The sequence below is a fragment of the Octopus sinensis genome, linkage group LG2, assembly GCF_006345805.1.
Source record: "Octopus sinensis linkage group LG2, ASM634580v1, whole genome shotgun sequence".
Lineage (NCBI taxonomy): Eukaryota > Metazoa > Mollusca > Cephalopoda > Octopoda > Octopodidae > Octopus > Octopus sinensis.
Genome location: NC_042998.1, coordinates 152,773,725 through 152,793,667, shown reverse-complemented (window position 1 = coordinate 152,793,667; position 19,943 = coordinate 152,773,725). Strand labels below are relative to the sequence as shown.

At 34.6% G+C, this 19,943-nt stretch overlaps 1 protein-coding gene across 1 annotated transcript in view; it reads left to right on the top strand.

Moving 5' to 3' along the window:
• The window catches only part of LOC115226339 (mitogen-activated protein kinase kinase kinase 5), a 315,276-nt gene that overhangs the window by 215,499 nt on the left and 79,834 nt on the right, over nucleotides 1–19,943 (top strand). Inside the window, exons 21-23 of the mRNA XM_029797343.2 lie at nucleotides 5,160–5,265; nucleotides 6,919–7,039; nucleotides 8,816–8,896. Of these exons, the coding sequence (XP_029653203.1) occupies nucleotides 5,160–5,265; nucleotides 6,919–7,039; nucleotides 8,816–8,896 (308 nt within the window). The remainder of the gene's footprint in view (nucleotides 1–5,159; nucleotides 5,266–6,918; nucleotides 7,040–8,815; nucleotides 8,897–19,943) is intronic.

Below are 19,943 nucleotides of genomic sequence, written 5' to 3'. Positions count from 1 at the left end.
TGGTTATATATATAAGTATCCTATTTTTAAATGCCTACAACCTCATTATGTTGACAACTATAGGCCAGTGCTTTTCAACCTTTTTGCTGGAGCGGAACCCCAAGGAAACATTCCACTGGCTTGAGGAACCCTTGTGCAATAATTTGTCTTATGCAAAAAATAGCATTTAATTAAAGAAATGAAAATACTCATGTTCATATTTATTTACAATAAAAACACAAACTGTAAAAAAATTGTCACATACATATGCAATTTTATTCTTGCATCTACAGTTATTATTAAAACATGTATTTAAAATAACTAGTTTGAATAGATTGCATTTATTCTCATCAAAAACTCAATAAGAAACTTGAGCCTGGTGTTTCTTGCACAACTCTTTAAGATTGGGTCATGTTTTTGATAGACACGCACGAAGTTCATCTTCCACAAACAGCAATTGTGCTTGATGGTTGTCAAGGCTGAAAATCCAAATTCACACAAGTAGGAGGTTGAAAACTGCACAAGAAGTCACAGCATTTTCTGGACAACTGCAGGATAGTCCTTTTCAACCAGCAACCAAAATGCATTCAGGTTAAGCTCAGAATGCTTCAACTTTAATGTTCTGTCATTTAAAGCATTGGCAAGTTCTTCTTCTGTTAATGGGAACTGTTCTTCAAATGGCTCAAATTCCACAAATGGGTTTCTGATCCAGTCATACTGGTCAACAGATATCGATGGAAAATATTGTCAAAATTTGTTAACAGTGTGCAAATGGTTCAAAATCAGTAGCGCAATTTCTTGACTATTCCTTTTAAAAATACTTTGAAACATTTCCAAATTTCCTCTAGCTATGCATTTCTTCCATATTGCCAATTTCTTCTGAAAAGCATTTATTTTGTCAGTAGAAGACAAGATATTTTCGTTCCTGCCCTGCCTGCCATTGTTCAAGAGGTTTAACTCATGAAATATATCGGCAAGATATGCTAACTTGGAACACCAATGGTTGTCACTCAAACATTCTAAGTCTTTCAGGTTTTCTTGCAAACAAAAGGTCAATAACTCTTCTAAAGATCTTTTAAAAGGCCGATTAACAACAACACCTAAATGGCTTACGCAGTTAAACTGTTTCTTCCAAATATAGTCACTCATATTTTACAAAAGAGAACTAAACCATCATCTAAGGTGACATGCAACTCATAGATGTGCACGTACATGTACACACCAAGGATCAGGGTCATCTACACTGGCATGTAACTCATAGTTGTACACGTTGTAGGCCTACATATACACACTAAGGATCAAAGTCATCTACGCTGGCGTGCAACTCATAGATGTACACGTAGGCCTAACATGTACACACATATCTGCACAGGGTAATTAAAAATTACTGTTGATTTTAGCATTTATGTAACTTCTTGCGGAACCCCTGGACTATACTGGTGGAACCCTAAGGTTCTGAGGAACCCTGGTTGAAAACCACTGCTATAGGCAATAAAAATAACTACTTTTAGCTATAGGCTGAAACAGCTGTAAGAAGTGATTTTAATGATTTCAATAATTTATATTATGATTTTTATAATTTGTACGCTTATCTTATATGTATTGAATTATAAGATATATATGTATGCTATTAAGGTTCTCATTTTGTTAAATGAATAAATAATCCAACATTTAAATATCCGAAAGTTGATGAACAAAATAAATTTGTTTCTCCATTTTCTTATTTGTATTATAAATTTACGGTAAAAATATTTCTTTATCTTCACCTGTTTAATACAACAAATGAGTCAATTGCATTGCAATTTATGTATTAAGAATCTGGGTACTTTACCAACAGTATATTGGTTAAATACTATCCCACAGTGGGTTACACCCATAGCCCCTATCTTACTTTGTGTGTGTGTGTATATATATATGTCTTTGTGTTTGAAATTGTCCCTGCATCATCACTTGACAACTGGTGTTGGTGTGTTTATGTCCCTGTAACTTAGCAGTTTGGCAAAAGAGACTGATAGAATAAATACTAGGCTTACAAAGCATAAGTCCTGAGGTTGATTTCTTCAACTAAAAACCCTTTAAGGTAGTGCTCCAGCATAGCTGCAGTCAAATGGCTGAAACAGATAAAAATATATATATATATATTACAGCAATGCATTCAGTTAAGTGCTTGAGTATCACCCTTTAGCTTCTGTGGAGCTTCAAACATGAAGTGCAATTTATTTTGGATAACATTTACATTTATATATATATATATGTACATATATATATACACACATAGAACAGTATTACCAATGAAAATGCATATATGTATGTAGGAAATTAAATTAGTAGATTAAGGGGAAGACCCTCTCAATATATATATATATATAATGAAATAATGAGGGTAGAAATTGATATTAATCAATTAAAACCAGTGGCTTAGCTTATTTTAAAATCCAAAGATTAAAAATTGTGTTACGTACAAAATTAAGAGGAATGACCACTAAAGTGGACACCCGATACGCTAAACATAGACATCAAATTGCCATTACCACAAAGAATGTGTTCTCAAGAAAAAAATCTCAGCAAAATGCCAAAATGAGCAAGACAAATGAAAACATACAGAATAAAACCAATTACCTACGTACCATTGGTTTCACTTGTTAATATCTGCATATGCAAACATGCAGATATCTGCAAGATGATCAGCGTAGTCTGTTGCTTACGAAACACAATTTCCAGAACTAGATACAGAATGCTCAACTGAAATCGAGCATGTATAAAGTTCTACAAATTATATTTGGGTGTATTTTTCAAATGTCTTCACTTTGGCGTGCCGAGGCTGGAAATTATTCTGCATTTAAATAAATTCCAGCAGTCAATTTACCGGTTAGAGAACATTTTTAAAATTTTAAATGAAATAATGAGGATAGAAATTGATGTTAATCAATTAAAACCAGTGGCTTAGCATATTTAAAAATCCAAAGATTAAAAATTGTGTTACATACAAAATTAAGAGGCCTCTTTTTTAAAATATTCATTACATTGCTTGTGTGTGTTTATCATAGAATTGGTGGTTTTTTGAAGCTTCCAATTTGATTTTTAGCAGGCGGTGTCTTTACCCTTCTTTTCTTCAAATATATATATTATATATATATATATATATATATATATATATATATATATATTTAGAACAGTCTTTTTTTAGTTTCTGTCTACCAAATCCTTTATATTTCGTATGTTTTCATTTGTCTTGCTCAATTTTACATTTTGGCATTTTGCTGAGAGTTTTTTCTTGAGTACACATTCTTTGTGGTAATGGTGATTTGATGTCTATGTTTAGCATATAGGGTGTCCACTTTAGTGGTCATTCCGCTTAATTTTGTATGTAACACAATTTTTGATCATAGGATTTTTAAATATGCTAAGCCACTGGTTTTAATTGATTAATATCAATTTCTACCCTCAAACATCACATCAATTTCTACTCTTATTATTTAATTTTAAATAAAAAAAAATGTTCTCTAACTAGTAAATTGACTGCTGGAATTTATTAACTGCAGAGTAATTTCCAACCTCAGCTCACCAAAGTGAAGGCATTTGAAAGAATACATCCAAATATAATATGTAGAACTTTATACATGCTCAATTTCGGTTGAGCTTTCTATATCTAGTTCTGGAAATTGTGTTTTGTAAGCAACAGACTATGCTGACTATCTTGCAGATATCCGCGTGTTTGCATACGTAGATATTAACAAGTGAAACCAATGGTACGTAGGTAATCGCTTTTATTTTGTATATTTTCATTTGTCTTGCTAAATTTTACATTTTGGCGTTTCGCTGAGATTTTTTTCTTGAGAACACATTCTTCATGGTAATGGCAATTTGACGTCTATGTTTAGCATATAGGGTGTCCAGTTTAGTGGTCATTCCTCTTAATTTTGTATATATATATATGTATGTATGTATATATATATATTCCATCCTGAAGGTAGGCCTCTTTTTTAAAATATTCATTATATTACTCCTTTGTGTATTTATCGTATAATTGGTGGTTTTTTGAAGCTTTCGATTTGATTTTTAGCAGTCGGTGTCTTTACCCTTCTTTTCTTTAAATATATTATATATGTATATATATATATATGTTGGCATGAATGTCATTGGGGACTAAACCCATTTTTTGTAGGTACTTGATATCACCACAATGCCAAATTTTGTCTACTTTCTGTCTTCCAAATCCTCTCACAAAGCATTGGTCAACCTGGGGCTGTAGTAGAATATACTTACCTGAAATTCCATGAAGTGGTGTTAAACCTGAAACCACGTGGGTGGGAAACCATACCATGCCTACTCTTGTTTTGATATGAAGTGATGATTGTAAATGAGTATCACCATTATATGGTGTTCTTTTCCGTCATATGGTAATGTTGTTCTTTTCTGGTCTCCATGAAAACCTTGTCTGGTCATGGGGAATTGTTACTTTGGTTTGAAACAGATAAGGGTTGACTGCAGGAATGATGTCCTGCTGTAGAAAACCTGCCTCAACAAATTCTATATGATCCATTATAAGCACAGAAAAGTGGATGTTAAATGATAACTATGATATAAACACACATACTCTCATACAAGGACATATGTAGGAAGCATTCTTCTCATGAAGACTGAAAACATCTCATGGCATGAACACAATGCCAAAGAGGAGATTTATGAGCACCTTCCACACATCTCTACTTTGGTACTCAGTGTAAGGTAGGTTTTGCTGATCTGCACAGGTTATGAGTGCTGCCTCTCCTATTCTCTATCTCTCCTTAGTCTGTTATTATTATTATTATTATTATTATTATTTTGCTATTTTCACAAAACTAAAACAATGTTTGTTATAGTATATAAAATTGCTTCTCCTTTATTAGACCCATAAACTTATGATTAAATGCATTTCTGACTTCTTTTTATAAGTATGGTATGTAAAGCTTTATTATTTAAAATCCCTTTTAAAGACAATAGGATGTATGATTTGAAGGATTTTTGGTTCCTATTTTTAACAAATCAAGTGACTACATGGAAGCACTTGCTTTGGCTTGTCGTATATAAAGTTTGTTATTGTTGTGGTTAGAATGTCTTAAAATATTCCTTTTTTTTAATTGTTGCTATTGATGATAGATGATGGTCTTCATGACATTAAGTGCTTCCCTTCATTGTAGGTTACCACAAGACTAAAATGTCACAAAATACAGCCTCACTGGGTATTTGCTTTTGACAATTTTCTGCGAGAAGCTATTACATCTACATCTCTCTTACTCTCACCGGGTAGGTCTGATATCTAGTTGATATTCTTATTTTACGCAATTGTGTATGTTTTTGTTTGTTTGTTTTTGTGATGTCTTTGCAGCTTTAATAAAAAAAGTATATTACTCTACCTTCAGTATTTGAGTACTACTTTTTCCACCTTGTTTTGCATTTATTTACTTACTTGTGTGTGTGTGTGTGTGTGTGTGTGTATCCTTCTCTGTCTTTCTCTTTCTCAGTTTTATACATACAAGGATGAGCTGGAAAGTTCATTGGCTGACTATGGAGGAGTGATGCTAGAGTTGTGAAATCTTGCATGCATTAATTTCAACTCTTCTTATTAATAACCTCGTTGTTTATTTTCCAGGTAAACTGATACCTGACTATTCAAAAAACACTTCAAAACTAGCAACTAGCGACTTCTCTTGAAAGTGAACAAAATTTGGCATTGTGGTGATATCAAGTACCTACAAAAAATGGGTTTAGTCCCAAATGACATTCATGCCAACATGGTCGCTACATTAAGAGATGAAACTTCTGTTTTATTATCAGTCACAGGAATGGCTGTGTGGTAAGAAGCTTGTTTCCCAATCACATGGTTCCATGTTCAGTTCACTGCATGGCATGTTGGGCAAGTGTCTTCTACTATGGCCTCGGGCCAACCAAAGCCTTGTGAGTGGATTTGGTAGATGGAAACTGAAAGAAGCCCGTCGTATATATGTTTATATATGTATGTATGTGTTTGTTCCACACCATCACTTGACAACCGATGGTGGGGTGTTTATGCCCCCATAACTTAGCAGTTCAGCAAAAAGAGACCTGTAGAATAAGTACTAGGCTTACAAAGAATAAGTTCTGGGGTCAATTTATTCGACTGAAGGTGATGTTCCAGTATGGCTGCAGTCAAATGACTGAAACAAGTAAAAGAGTACAAAAATGGGCAGCTAAATTTAGGAGGGAAGGGAGAGTCTTGAAGATGACTCAAGGTCTGGACATACTGCAACTGCCACCACCAAGGAAAATATTGATTGTATTTACCACATGATGATGGATGACTGGAATATGATAATAGCCAATGCTGTTATTATATTCCATGAGAAAGTTGAGAATATTCTACACAATTAGCTTGACATGATGAAGGTTTCTGCTCAGTGAGTGGTATGTCTTGTAACACCTGATCAAAAGCACACCAGGAAAACTGATGAATGGTGTCTTGTTTAATCAAGACAATACTCCAGCACAAGTCCTTGGTTTCAATGGCTGCTATTTTTGACTGTGGCTTTGAAATAGTTGATCACCCTCTTTGTTGTGATTTGGCTCCATCTGTTCACCATGAAAAAACACATGGCTGGGAACCAGTATTACAGTGATGATTATGTCATGTCTGCTGTTGATGACTTTTTGAGCAACAAGATGAAAACTTCACCAATGAGATCCAAACACTGCAACTTCAATGGAAGAAGTGTGTTAACCACAAGGGAGACAATGTTGAAAGATAAATGTCATTTGCTAACATTCCAAGAGAGTATCTTTGTCAGCCTATGAATTTTTCAGCCTCATATTTATGACTACAGATACTTGCCAGCATGCTTAAATATATCATTGTTCTCTCTACATATGCTCTGAAACTAATTATAAGCACTAAAATATTTTTGCTTATCTCTTCTAACCTAGGTTCTGCTTCAGCTGCTGAAAGTTTGTCAACTCATGCCACTTCAAAAAAATCTCCTTCCTGTATTCTCCGCTCCACTTCTACTAATGAAGCTGTACAACAGATGAGAGATGAAATACAAAAGTAAGCTTAAGCACCTCCAGAGTTTTATTGAAAAGAAAGGATGACAAGTGTATTGAAAAAGTTTTTAACAATATTCCTTCTATGGAGATTAAGCTAGAGAATTAACTACACCAGAGAGAAAAACCCATCAAATTTATTTTTTTAAATAGATGGGATAAAAGGCAAATTTAGTGTATGAAAACTGCACTGCAAATTATTTGATAAAAATATGGCTATAAGAGATATAGGTACAGGACTGGCTGTGTGACAAGTAGCTTGCTTACAAATCACATGGTTCCGGGTTCAGTCCCACTGCATGACATGTTGGGCAAGTGTCTTCTACTATAGCTTCAGACTGACTAAAGCCTTGTGGGTGGATTTGGTAGATGGAAACTGAAAGAAGCCCATTGTATACGTGTGTGTGTGTCTGTTTGTCCCCCCAACATCACTTGACAACCGATGCTGGTGTGTTTACATCCCCGTAACATAGCGGTTCAGCAAAAGAGACTGATAGAAAAGTACTAGGCTTACAAAGAATAAGTCTTGGGGTTGATTTGTTTGACTAAAGGTGATGCTCCATCATGACCACAGTCAAATGACTGAAACAAGTAAAGGAATAAAAGAATATGTCCAAATTATCTTAATGTTTTCAGATCTATGTACAGTCAAAAATTCTGTACACTCAGTTTTTGCTATAACATTTTTGTGCATAAAGACTTACAGGGCCATCATTTCTCTCTCAGTGCTAATTATGACTGTTGTCATGAAAACACTAACTGATGTACACAGGTGGAATAGCTGTGTTGTTGTACCATAATGTGAATGAAAAATGTTTACTACATGAAAAAATTGTTCTGTGCAGGCCTAGATCAGCTCTGATTGAAGCTTTCTAGCCTTGACCGTCCAGTTTTTTAAAAGTGCCTACAACTTCATTTCTGATGTATCTTTCTTTTTAAGAGAGTAGCATATGGGTCTTCCATATGTGATAATGCAAGATCAGGATAAAATAAAAGAGAATATTATGGAAAAACAGATATGATGATGGCAAAAATAGCAAATGGTTTGTTAATAACCAAATGGTGATAATAACCAAAATTATTTAAACTTCTAGAGTAACAATAGGTATAAAATCTAAATACTTTAAGGAATCTAGTTTAGTATCTGATTATTCTGTGATCATCCTTCTGGCATCAATCAAATAAATACAGAATTTAGATACTGCCCTAGATACAATCAACTACCCCTCTACCAAGATTGTAACCTTGTACTTACATGAGAAATCTTTATTATCACTAGTATTACAGTAGTGCTCTAAACAGGTGTGAGCTTCACTAAATGTAATTTAACATCATTCTACTGTAAGCTCAAAACTCAAATGGCCTAATAAAAAGGAAATATTATCACTTTCCAGCAGGCATCATTTCAATTATAAGTAAAGCATCAGCTAGTTCATGTACTCTCTCATCATCATTATATTTAAGTGCGTATGCTGTGACGCTGACAATTAAGACCCATTATATCACTAATAATTATCTAATTAACCATAGTGGAATACGTAGCTATACCAATCTTTTTGCATCTTATTCACTTGTTTTTAAATATTGCATAAAAATGAAGAGATATCTTGATCCTGACATCCTCATTAACTCATGGTAGGTAATATTTTAGTTTTGGGTTGTTATGCTAATCTGTTTCTAATAGAGTGAAATTCTTACTTCTTATTAAAATGTGCTTCATTGGCAGATTTGATTGTATTTGATTTAATCATATTTTCACAATCTTTTCTCTGCTTCCCAGGTTATTGAAACAACTATTGGATACACTAAGTTCTTTGCACCAGACTTTCATTGACTGGAAAATGCAGCAAGAAAAACACAAGTTAGTCTATTTTCTTTTCTCCTCATATGTTTGTATGCATGCACACATACATTCATACGTACATACATACACATGCATGAATGCATGCATAATATAGAAATGAATGGAGATTCAGTCTTGATTTAATCTGCTACATATATTTCACATAAAATGGCATATATCAAAATGCTGCAATGCATCAATTATGCATATTTAATCATTCCCATTTTTGATCAGTTAAAATGCTACAGTGGGAGAGGAATTCTACACCATCCTATTCTTATCAGAGCTATATAATCACTGCTTATATTGCTGAACATTTTAGGAAGTTAGTAGTAAATTTGGATCAACTCATCCCAACACTTCTATCTGACCATTTCCCCAATCTAAAGAGATAGGTAGATATTTTTTATAAACCTACTGAAGATTCTCAGATAATGAGAAAAATTGTAATTTAATATGTGATGTATTAGCACGATAGACAGCTAGATGAATACAAACAACAGTACATAGTCTCTCCCACACCCATATTTTAACCAACCAGCTGATTATAAGGAGAAAATTCAGTATATTCTTGATGGGAAGTTTAAGAAGTTACTGAAAGATATAGAAATAATGGAATGGATGAATAATTATAAAGATCATTTGAAAAAATAAAATGGCATACATTAATAGGTTTAAAAGTAAGAAGGCAAGCATTATTGATAATATGAAAGGTAGTGTAGCAAGACCAGTAAACAACAGTGGAACAACCCTAAATAAAAGATGTAGTGAATAGGACGATTATAACCAATGAACAACAAACAGACCATAATAGAAATAATAATAATAATACTGATATGGCAACAATAAGAATATTTTGTTTTGTCTGAGGAGAATCATTGTTTTAATGCCTTATTAATTAACATATTCACCAGTTCAATTTCCACTCATCTATTATTTGTTTTCCTAAAATTTTTGTTGCTTTTTGCAACCTCTTCACTAGTTGTTGACTCTGTCCATTATCAAAACTGGGTTCTTTTTCCTTGTTTGTTTGTGTGCATGCCTCAGCATGCATGTCTATACACATATGTATGTATGTGTGTATGCATATATATGTATGTATGTACGTTTTTATGTATTTTGCATATTCGTGTGTTTGTGTGTGCATGTTTGTATGTGTGTGTACCTCTGTCTCCTTGTGTGTGCGTGTTTGAGTGTGTCTATGTATATCAGTTTTTGTGACTATGTATGTGTGTCTGTTATGTATAGATGTGTATCTCCATATGTCCTTGTGTGTGTGTGGAGTGTACATGTGTGTATATGGTCATGTGTTTCTATCTCTTTTTGTGTGTGTCTGTCTGTATTACCTATGTACCTATCTATCTACTTACCTATCTGTTTACCTACATATCCATTTACCTACATATATATATATACAGTGGCGGCCAAAATGTTCAGAATGGCATTGTTTTCATCAGAAAAGTAGATATAATTTTTTATCAAAGTTGTTTTATATTCTATGATTTTCACAGACAATACGATATTATCTGTTATTGCCTGAGATTTTGCTGTAATTTGAGAGGATAATACAAAAGTTATGGATGATTTAGTGATTCACTGCAAAACCCATGACGGCCAAAATGATCAGAACGGTTGCTTTTACTCCGTGTTTTAATATATTTAACCGGCGAACTCTAATGTTTTGAATTTGTTTACGTGACGGTTCGTTTACTAAACATTAGTAAGAATATTTGCAGTGTACTTTGTTAATATAATGCCACTTACTCCGTTACCAATTCGTCAGCAGATTATTAAGCTTCGAAGGAAGGATAATTTAAGTATTGGATCTATTGCAAAGATTGTTAACAAGTCAAAAAGTGTTGTACACGGTATTTTTAAGGTCTACGATGATTGTGGTTCGTGTGAAGCAAGAAAGTTTACAGGTAGGCCAAGAAAAACAACCAAGAGAGAAGATCGTGCTATGGTAAAGTTGGTTAAAAAGGACAGATTTAAAACTGCTGCTGCTGTTTCTCAGAAAATGAGCATTGTATTGAAGAAAACTTTATCTCGAAAAACTGTGTCTCGTCGTTTAGTTGAACATGACCTACAAGCAAGTGCACCTGCAGTGAAGCCACTGATCAGCTCCAAGAATAAAAAGCGTCGTCTTACCTTTGCAACCGAACATGTGTTGTGGTCTCAAGAAAAATGGCAAACGGTGCATTTCAGTGATGAATCTAAGTTTATGTTATTTGGCTCAGATGGGAAAAGGTACGTTCGTAGATAAGTAGGTGAAAAATTGTCGCCTAAATGCCTTAAGACTAGTGTTAAATTCGGTGGAGGAAGTGTCATGGTTTGGGGGATGATATCTGGAGATGGTGTGGGCCCTTTGGTGCGATTACATGGAAAGGTAAATGCAGGAGTTTATAAACAACTTGTAAAAGATCATGTCTTGCCTGTGCTGTAAGCGACCACCCATATTCATGCAGGACAATGCCCCATATCACAAGGCTAAGGTGGTCATGAAATTCCTCAAGGCTGAAAAGGTTATTGTTATGGATTGGCCTGCTCAAAGCCCAGATCTCAGTCTTATTGAAAATGTATGGAATATTTTAGGAGAACGTTTGAAAGCCAGAAATCCTAAAACAACTGAGCAGTTATGGAATGCCCTTCAGGAAGAATGGAATAAGATCACCCAGCAAGAAATTGAAAATTTAATTTCTTCATGCAGTCGAAGATGTCAGAGTGTGATCGAAGCTAAAGGGCTTCACACTAAATATTAAATAATTCCAGTATTCTCTGTCATTTTTGATTATTTTGTTATTTTTTCAACCGTTCTGATCATTTTGGCCGCCATGGGCTTTGCAGTAAATCACTAAATCATCCATAACTTTTGTATTATCCTCTCAAATTACACCAAAATCTCAGACAATAACAATTAATATTGTATTTATTGTCTGTGAAAATTATAGAATATAAAACTACTTTGATAAAAACTTATACCTACTTTTCTGATGAAAACAATGCCGTTCTGAACATTTTGGCCGCAACTGTATATATATATATATGTATATATATATATATATATATATATATATATATTAGAAGAAATGTGGTACTCAGAAATTCGGATGGTTTTATATTTACAGATATTTATTTGTATATTACATGTTTTTATACATCATATAACTTATATCATATATTAGCGCTTTCGTCCATTCTGGTGGATTTTTCAAATTGTGTCCATTCTGGTGGATTTTTCAAATTGAACTAAGTTCCTATGGGAAAATTTTGACCATTTTATAGTGTTATTGAGTGTGTAGTAGTGGGGAGAAATATAAGATAGTACAAGAGGGTGATGAATGGGGAGAAAGTGAGAGAGAGATCATGTATGTGTGTGTTTTTGTATCTGAAAATAGTGTTAGAGAAAAAGAAGGGAGGGAGGGAAGAAGAAAAAATTGTTTTGCTGGTTTCTTTTGTAGTTGGTCAAGGATGTTTACTCCAATCGGGGTCTAAGATCTTGGGGAAAAAATTTGACCATTTTATAGTGTTATTGAGTGTGTAGTGGTGGGGAGGGATATAAGATAGTATAAGAGGGTGATGAATGGGGAAAAAGTGAGAGAGAGCGTGTGTGTGTGTGCATGTGTGTGTGTGTTTGTATCTGAAAGTAGTGTTAGAGAAAAAGAAGGGAAGGAAGAAGAGGGAGAGAAAGAACCCATAAATTATATTTCCTTTTTATCATTGTCTTGTTAGAAAGAGAGTGTGTGTGTGTGTGTGTGTGTGTTTGTGTCTTTGTATCTGAAAGGAATGTTAAGGAGGAATGGTCAAGTTGTTAAGAGTAATCAGTACCACATTTGTTTTTATTTTTTTGCAACTGTAAATGGTTTTTGGTTTTAAGAATAGTCTGGATTTCTTTTTATTATTGATTTGTGAAGGTGCGTGTGTGGGTGCCTGTGAATCTGGAAGGGGTGTCGTTGGAGAAGGGAAGAAAGAAGAAAAAAGAGGAAGAAAAAATAATTGTGTTGATATTTATACCACTATTCAGTTCTTTCAATCCAATGTTTGATTCCTGTGCTTACATGGGATGGAAAATCTGGATTACAAAAACAGGTTTGTTTTATTCACATTTTATAAGTCAATTTGCTTTGGTGATCAACAAGAATGTAGAGTAATATACAGTGGACTAAACGCTACACTATGTTTGTTAAATTATAAATTGAAAGATTTGTCCTTCAATGTATGATGAGCAAAATTTCATAAGGTCCATATTTGGAAAAGAGACTTTTTTGTGTTGAAGTTACAGATGACAGAATACAAACTGACAACCACTGAGCCTGTTGTCTGACCTTCAATTGATTTACTCTAATATCTCACTGATTGACAGTTAAATAAATATTAAGTTTTATAATACAGGAGCAACTGGTTCCACAAATTAAAGTGAAATGGTTTCATTCAAATATTAGAATATCCTTTGTTCAATGTTGTATTTTCAAAAACCAAAACATATGTATAGAACTGTGTGTGTGTGTGTGCTGGTACAGTTTATTATAGAGAAATTTTCAGCCATTCAGTTTGGGGGAGAACTTAGTTATGAAGTATTTTTCCATATTCCTCTTGAAGGAGGTGTCATTCTTTGGACATTTGTAGAAGGGAAAGATCTTAAATTTTCCTTCTCCACATGTATCTAGGTGTTTACTCAGTGGTATCTTGCGCAGTTCTTCCTGTTGGACATGTTGTCAGTGAATTCTGGCTCATCGGCATAAAGAATTTCCAGTTTCACCAATATAATCCTCCTTGCACATGGGGCAGATTATGCAGTATATTACGTTCTGCGTCTTGCAGTTCATATCTGCATTTATTTTGAATATGTGACCACTTTTAAATTTCATTTTCTTTGTCTCCCTTTATGTATTTGTAGGTGGGGTTACTGCAGATCCCGCATCTACCATCTCCACACTCTTTTACAAAGAATTCAGTTTTAGTTTCTGATGAGAATTTCGCTCTTGTTAGATGTTTCTTCAGGTTTTTGTCTTGTCGTCTACTGTTTTTTATGCAATATTTGTTTAGTATGTTTTCCATTTTGGGGCTTTGTAAGACTATTGGTAGGTTTGAATGTATGATTTGAAACATGTTAGTAAGTCCAGAGTTGTGTGTGTTTATGAAAGGGATAATGTTTTCTTTGTTTTTTGCTTTGGGTGTCCTGAGTTGTGTGATGTCTAATTTCATTGCTCTTGAGATTCCATTTTTTATTAGTTTAAGGGGGTATTTTTGTTCTAGTAGGAAGTTTTAAAGTTCATCTAATCTTATTAGGCGTGTTTGTGAGTCAGTTACTATGTTGCATATGTGTCTTGCCATACTATATGGGATGTTTCTTTTTATGTGGGGTGGGTGGCAGGAGTGTTTTTTTGATGGGTGGCATGGTGTTTTTTTGATGTCCTTTACCCATATATGCATGTGTATATACATATATGTGTATGTATGTATGTTGCCTGTCTTGTTTCTCTATTTGTTTCTTTCGTTGTTCATAAAAAAGTTCATTTTCCATGTTTTTGTTTTTCATGTTCATGATGTCCTCTACCCATATATGCATGTGTATATACATATATATGTATGTATGTATATATGTGTATATATATATATATATGCATGTGTATATACATATATATGTATGTATGTGTATATATATATATATATATATATATATGCATGTGTATATATATATATATATATGCATGTGTGTATATATATACATGTTAAACGATGATGATGATGATGATATATATATATATACACATACATATATATGTATATACACATGCATATATATATATATATATATACACATATATACATACATACATATATATGTATATACACATGCGTATGTATACACATGCATATATACACATGCATATGTATACACATGCATATATGTATATACACATCAATAAAGCATGAACAACATGAAAAACAAAAACATGGAAAATGAACTTTTTTATGAACAACGAAAGAAACAAATAGAGAAACAAGACAGGCAACATAAAGAACAATCCCTTCATCAGTTGTCCCCTGTTTTATCTACTCCACATTTCGAACGTTAGGACAAAATGCGTCTTCATCAAAACAGTTGTTCCCGCAAAGCATATTAAATAAAATTTGGGGTTTGTAGAGGGTTACAATGGTAACAAAAACAGGACTGTAAAAACAAATGGTAAAAGCTGTTAAACCATAACAAGGTGAAGTGGTGAATGCTGGAGAAACAAGCTTTGACAGGAGACAGGCAAAAATGTGTGTTGTCTCTTGTGGTGTAAGGAGGAGAAAGAAAGATAGCCACTGGTCACATGTGAGCAATGAGAGAGACAAGGAGGAAAAGTGAGGAAGTATGAGGGAGAGAAGGACAGATAGAGAACGGTGAAGTGGGGTGAGGAGAATTACAAAAACGGTGAGAGAAAAAAGAAAGAAAGAAGAAGAGAGGAAGAATAGAGATAGTGATAGGATAGTGGTATAAGTTCGCATCGGAATTATTAAGATACAACTTACTTGTAAATGGATGCGTGGCATTCGATCATATAATAATAATAATAATATTTATATATATATATATATATAATATATATATATATATATAGATACATGTACATACCTACATGTATATGTATATACACCTACATATATGGGTACAGGATGTCAAAAAAATGTGAACAACATGAAAAACAAAAACATGGAAAACGAACTTTTTTGAACAAAGAAAGAAACAAATAGAGAAACAAGACAAGTAGCATAAAGAGCAATCCCTTCATCAGTTACCTACATAATAGCCTACTAACAAATCCACTTGTGTATGTATATACTGTGGCTATTAAGGTATCACTACCTTCTATGTGTATCTGCTATTTAATATGGGAAATGTTTCATTTATGAGGACATACTCCTGTATTTGTCTGAGTGTTGGGTTCTTCAGGTGCCTGGATAAAATGCAGATGTCAAGTCAGCCCAGTATACCTCCATGTTGGTAGAGTATGGAGGACGTTTTTGTCATCATATTGTCTCAAATGTGCATTTAATATCTCTGCAATGCTTCTAGATGTTTCACCAACATATGTCATGTTCTTGTCTTTACAAGCCCCCTCTAATGCACCTTATGCTGTAGACTACATTTCTAGTTCTACAGTTAATATCAGGATTAATCATAGGTGCATGTGGTATTCTCAAAGGGGTATGTCCTCATAGCTGCATGTGGTATTCTCAAAGGAGTATGTCCTACATAACTGTGATCTAATGGAGTTCCTGGGCTTTTCAATTATCTTAATGTTGAGTTTGGTCTCCTTCTATTCCAGTTGTTACCCCTGTATCTAGGGCAGGCACCACTGGTTTCATTACATATAATGCTATCTAACTTCTTTCTAGCTCCTCTGTATACTCAAATCCTATCTTTCTGGTCATATGAAGTTCTGTACATGTTTCCTTCTTTCATAAGGTTCACATAGTGGGGACATGTTATTCATTATCCTAACTAAATCTGCTATCAGTATGTTGATTTTCATGTTGTGTGACAAATCTGAGTTCTTGTGAACAGCATATTTAGAAGCTATGGGTTTCATGTAATAGGAGTGGAAGAGCTGCTTTCTGTTGTTCACAGTCTCTAGCCAAAGTTCAGTATCAAGGATAGGGAGTCTACTGTTAGGGTGCCTGGCTGGGTAATCTATTGTTATCTTGATACTTTGGTGGATGGAGTTAGCTATGTGCTGGATGCTCTCCATTATGCTCCTCTCGGTTTCTACACTACAGTTACCAGAGTTTGTCCTAACTAGAATGTTGATGTCATCTACATACTTACAGTAAAACTAAACAGTTGTGGATTGTTCAGCTAAGGTTTGTTTAAGTTTTCTGTCCCACCAGATCATGCAGAGGCCAGCCACAGTGATACCAATGGCTGCACCTTGATCCTGCATGTGTCATTTCCTGTTAAATTTTTCTATGTGGTTCTTATGCTAGCCCCTATTGCTATAAAAATGATAAGGAAAATAGGAATAATAGTAGCAATAACAGAAAGAATAAAAAATGTAGAAATAAGAATAAAAATAATACAAGCAACTGGGACCCAGAGGTTGAAGGTGCTTGTCCTCATGACATTACCAATAAATATATAGAAGGGCAATATTAACTATGATATTAATCCTAAAAAGTGATGAACTCAACTAAGACAGGTGATGTGGTATAATGCTCTATAAGGGACCCAAGTAACCACAAATGTACCAGATAAATTTTCATGGACTTAGACAAGCATTTCCAACCATCTAGTTAATATGAGAGGTTATTTAACAGACACAGTTAAATTGGTGTATTCAGTCACCAGAAATTTGGCACATAATGTTTGTAAATTAAGAGAGTTTGGTGAAATGAATTTAGTAATTCCACACAATTATAGTAATAAAAAAAATACTAGTAAGAGTGGTAGTAATAGCAGTAGTAGTAATAATGGTTTCAAATTTTGGCACAAGGCTAGCAATTACAGAGGAGGCTAGTTGATTACATCAACGCCAGTACTCAACTGGTACTTATTTTATCAACTTGAAAGGATGAAAGGCAAAATTGACCTCTGCACAATTTGATCTCAAGATAAAGACAGGCAAAATGTCACTTAAGCATTTTGCCTGGTACACTAACAATTGTGCCAGCTCGCCACCTTAAGTAATAATAATAATAGTAATCGTATAGAATAAGAGATAAAGGGTATGATGTGGTGTTGGAAGAATTGAAACAAAGAGTAGTTGCAATCAAGGCAGAATTTTAAGTAGAATGACAACTGAACAAAACAATTCAGACAGAACAGGTAAGGGAAAGCAATTTCATGAATTGGATGGGTAATTACACCAAATTAGTACCTAATGCAGATGAAATCAGAGTTTTTAGTGGGGAAATCTGAGGTCAACTTGTAGAATGTAATGATTATGTTGTGTGACCACTTGAAATCCAGAGAAGTTTGGAATTATGTTTGCTCAAAACAACATAAAAATAAATACAGAAAAGATGAAAAGACAGATAAGTATAGTACAAAAAAAGAAGAACATAAGACAAGTTAGTGTCCAAGGATATTGGATGAAGAAGCTGAGATGGCTCCAAGAAAAGATAGCAGAACAGCTACATAGATGCTTGCAGGAAGGTTTAGTTCCCAGTTGAATGACATGGGGAAAGTCATTATGTGTCAAGGAACTTTGAAAGGACATCCTACTTTCAACCAATAACATGTCTTCCACTAATGTGGAAACTACTGATAGGTGTTTTGGCTGGTGAGTTGTAGGAATACCTTAAAAAAAGTGGGCTGCTACCAATTGAACAGAAAGGGCATTGAAAGAAGAGTCAGGGAATGAAAGATCAGCTATTAATTGACAAGCTAATCATCAGAAACTGCAAGAGAAGGCACACAAATTTGATCATGGCATGGATTGGTTTACACTGTGATACCACACTCATGGCTAACAAGAACTATGGAAATGAATAGAGGAGCAGAAAACATGAGAAGCTTTACACGGAACAATATGCAATGTGGAGCACTTAATCAATAGCAAAGAATCTGGTGTTAGAGACGAAATTAGGAGAGGAATTTTCCTAGGGGACAGTGTATCCCCATTGGTTTTCATCCTGGGAATGATTCCATTGAGTGAAATATTATGAAAGACAAGGTTGGGGTATGATCTGGGGATGGTTAAGGAAAGCTCAGTCACCTGCAATTTATAGATGATTTGTAGTGGTTCACAAAAAGTGAGGTAGAATTAGACAGTCTCATCCACTTGGTGCAAATTTTTTTTTCATATGATATCAAGGAGTTGATATCAAGCGTGATCATTACCTGCATCACCTTACTGACACTTGTGCTGGTGGCACGTGAAAAAACATTCAAGCGAGGTCGTTGCCAGTGCCGCTGGACTGGCTCCTGTACAGGTGGCACATAAAATGCACCATTTGAGCGTGGCCATTGCCAGTACCACCTGATTGGCCCTTGTGCCGGTGGCACACAAAAGCACCCATTACACTCTCAGAGTGGTTGGCGTTAGGAAGGGCATCCAGCTGTAGAAACTCTGCCAGATCAGATTGGAGTCTGGTGCAGCTATCTAGTTCGCCAGACCTCAGTCAAATCGTCCAACCCATGCTAGCATGGAAAGCAGATGTTAAACAATGATGATGATGATGATATGTATATATATATATATATATATATGTGTGTGTGTATATGTATATATATGTATATGTATATATATGTATATATATATAATATGTATATAATATATATATATATAATATATATATATATATATTATATATTTTTTTTATTTTATTTATTTTATTTTATCTAGTTTCAGCTCACAGGCTGTGGCCATGCTGGGGCACCACCATTTGATGATGCTACATGATTTTATTTCATGAATGCTTTTTAGCAAATGCCATTTGGTGCATGAGAGAGTCCGATGCAGCTGCCCTCATCTACACCTCCTGCCGTGAAGTTGGTTCATCTGGGACAGGATGAGATCCAGTTTTATTTTAAAGACATCGGCATCCTCTCCATGCAGGTCTCTCAGGTCCTTCGGGAGGATATTGAAGAGCTGTGGGCCTCTGAAGCCCAGGCTGTCACAGTATCTTGTCCTACATCTTGATGGCAAATTTGGAGTTCTTGGCACTATGCAGTGGCACCCAGTTCTAGTGTTTGTGTAACTCTTGATGCCAAAGTTTGGGACAAGTCCTTCTAGGATCTTCCAGATGTATATTATGGCATATCTTTCTCGCCTATGCTCTAAGGAATAGAGTCTTAATCTCTTGAGTCTTTCTCAGTAGCTTATATGCTGCACAGAGGCTATCTTCTTCGTGTAGCTTCATTGGATCGCCTCAAGTTCTGTGATTAACTTGACACTGGATGGTGACCTTAGCTGAGAGCAATAGTCAAAGTGGCTTAGGACAAGTGTCCTGCAGAGGACCATCATGGTTTCCTGGTCTCTTGTTCTAAAGGTTCTAAGAATCCATCTGGTCAGCCGCCTACATTTCATTGCCAATTTAGCAACATGCACATGAAAAGTTGCATAATGTAAATACCCAG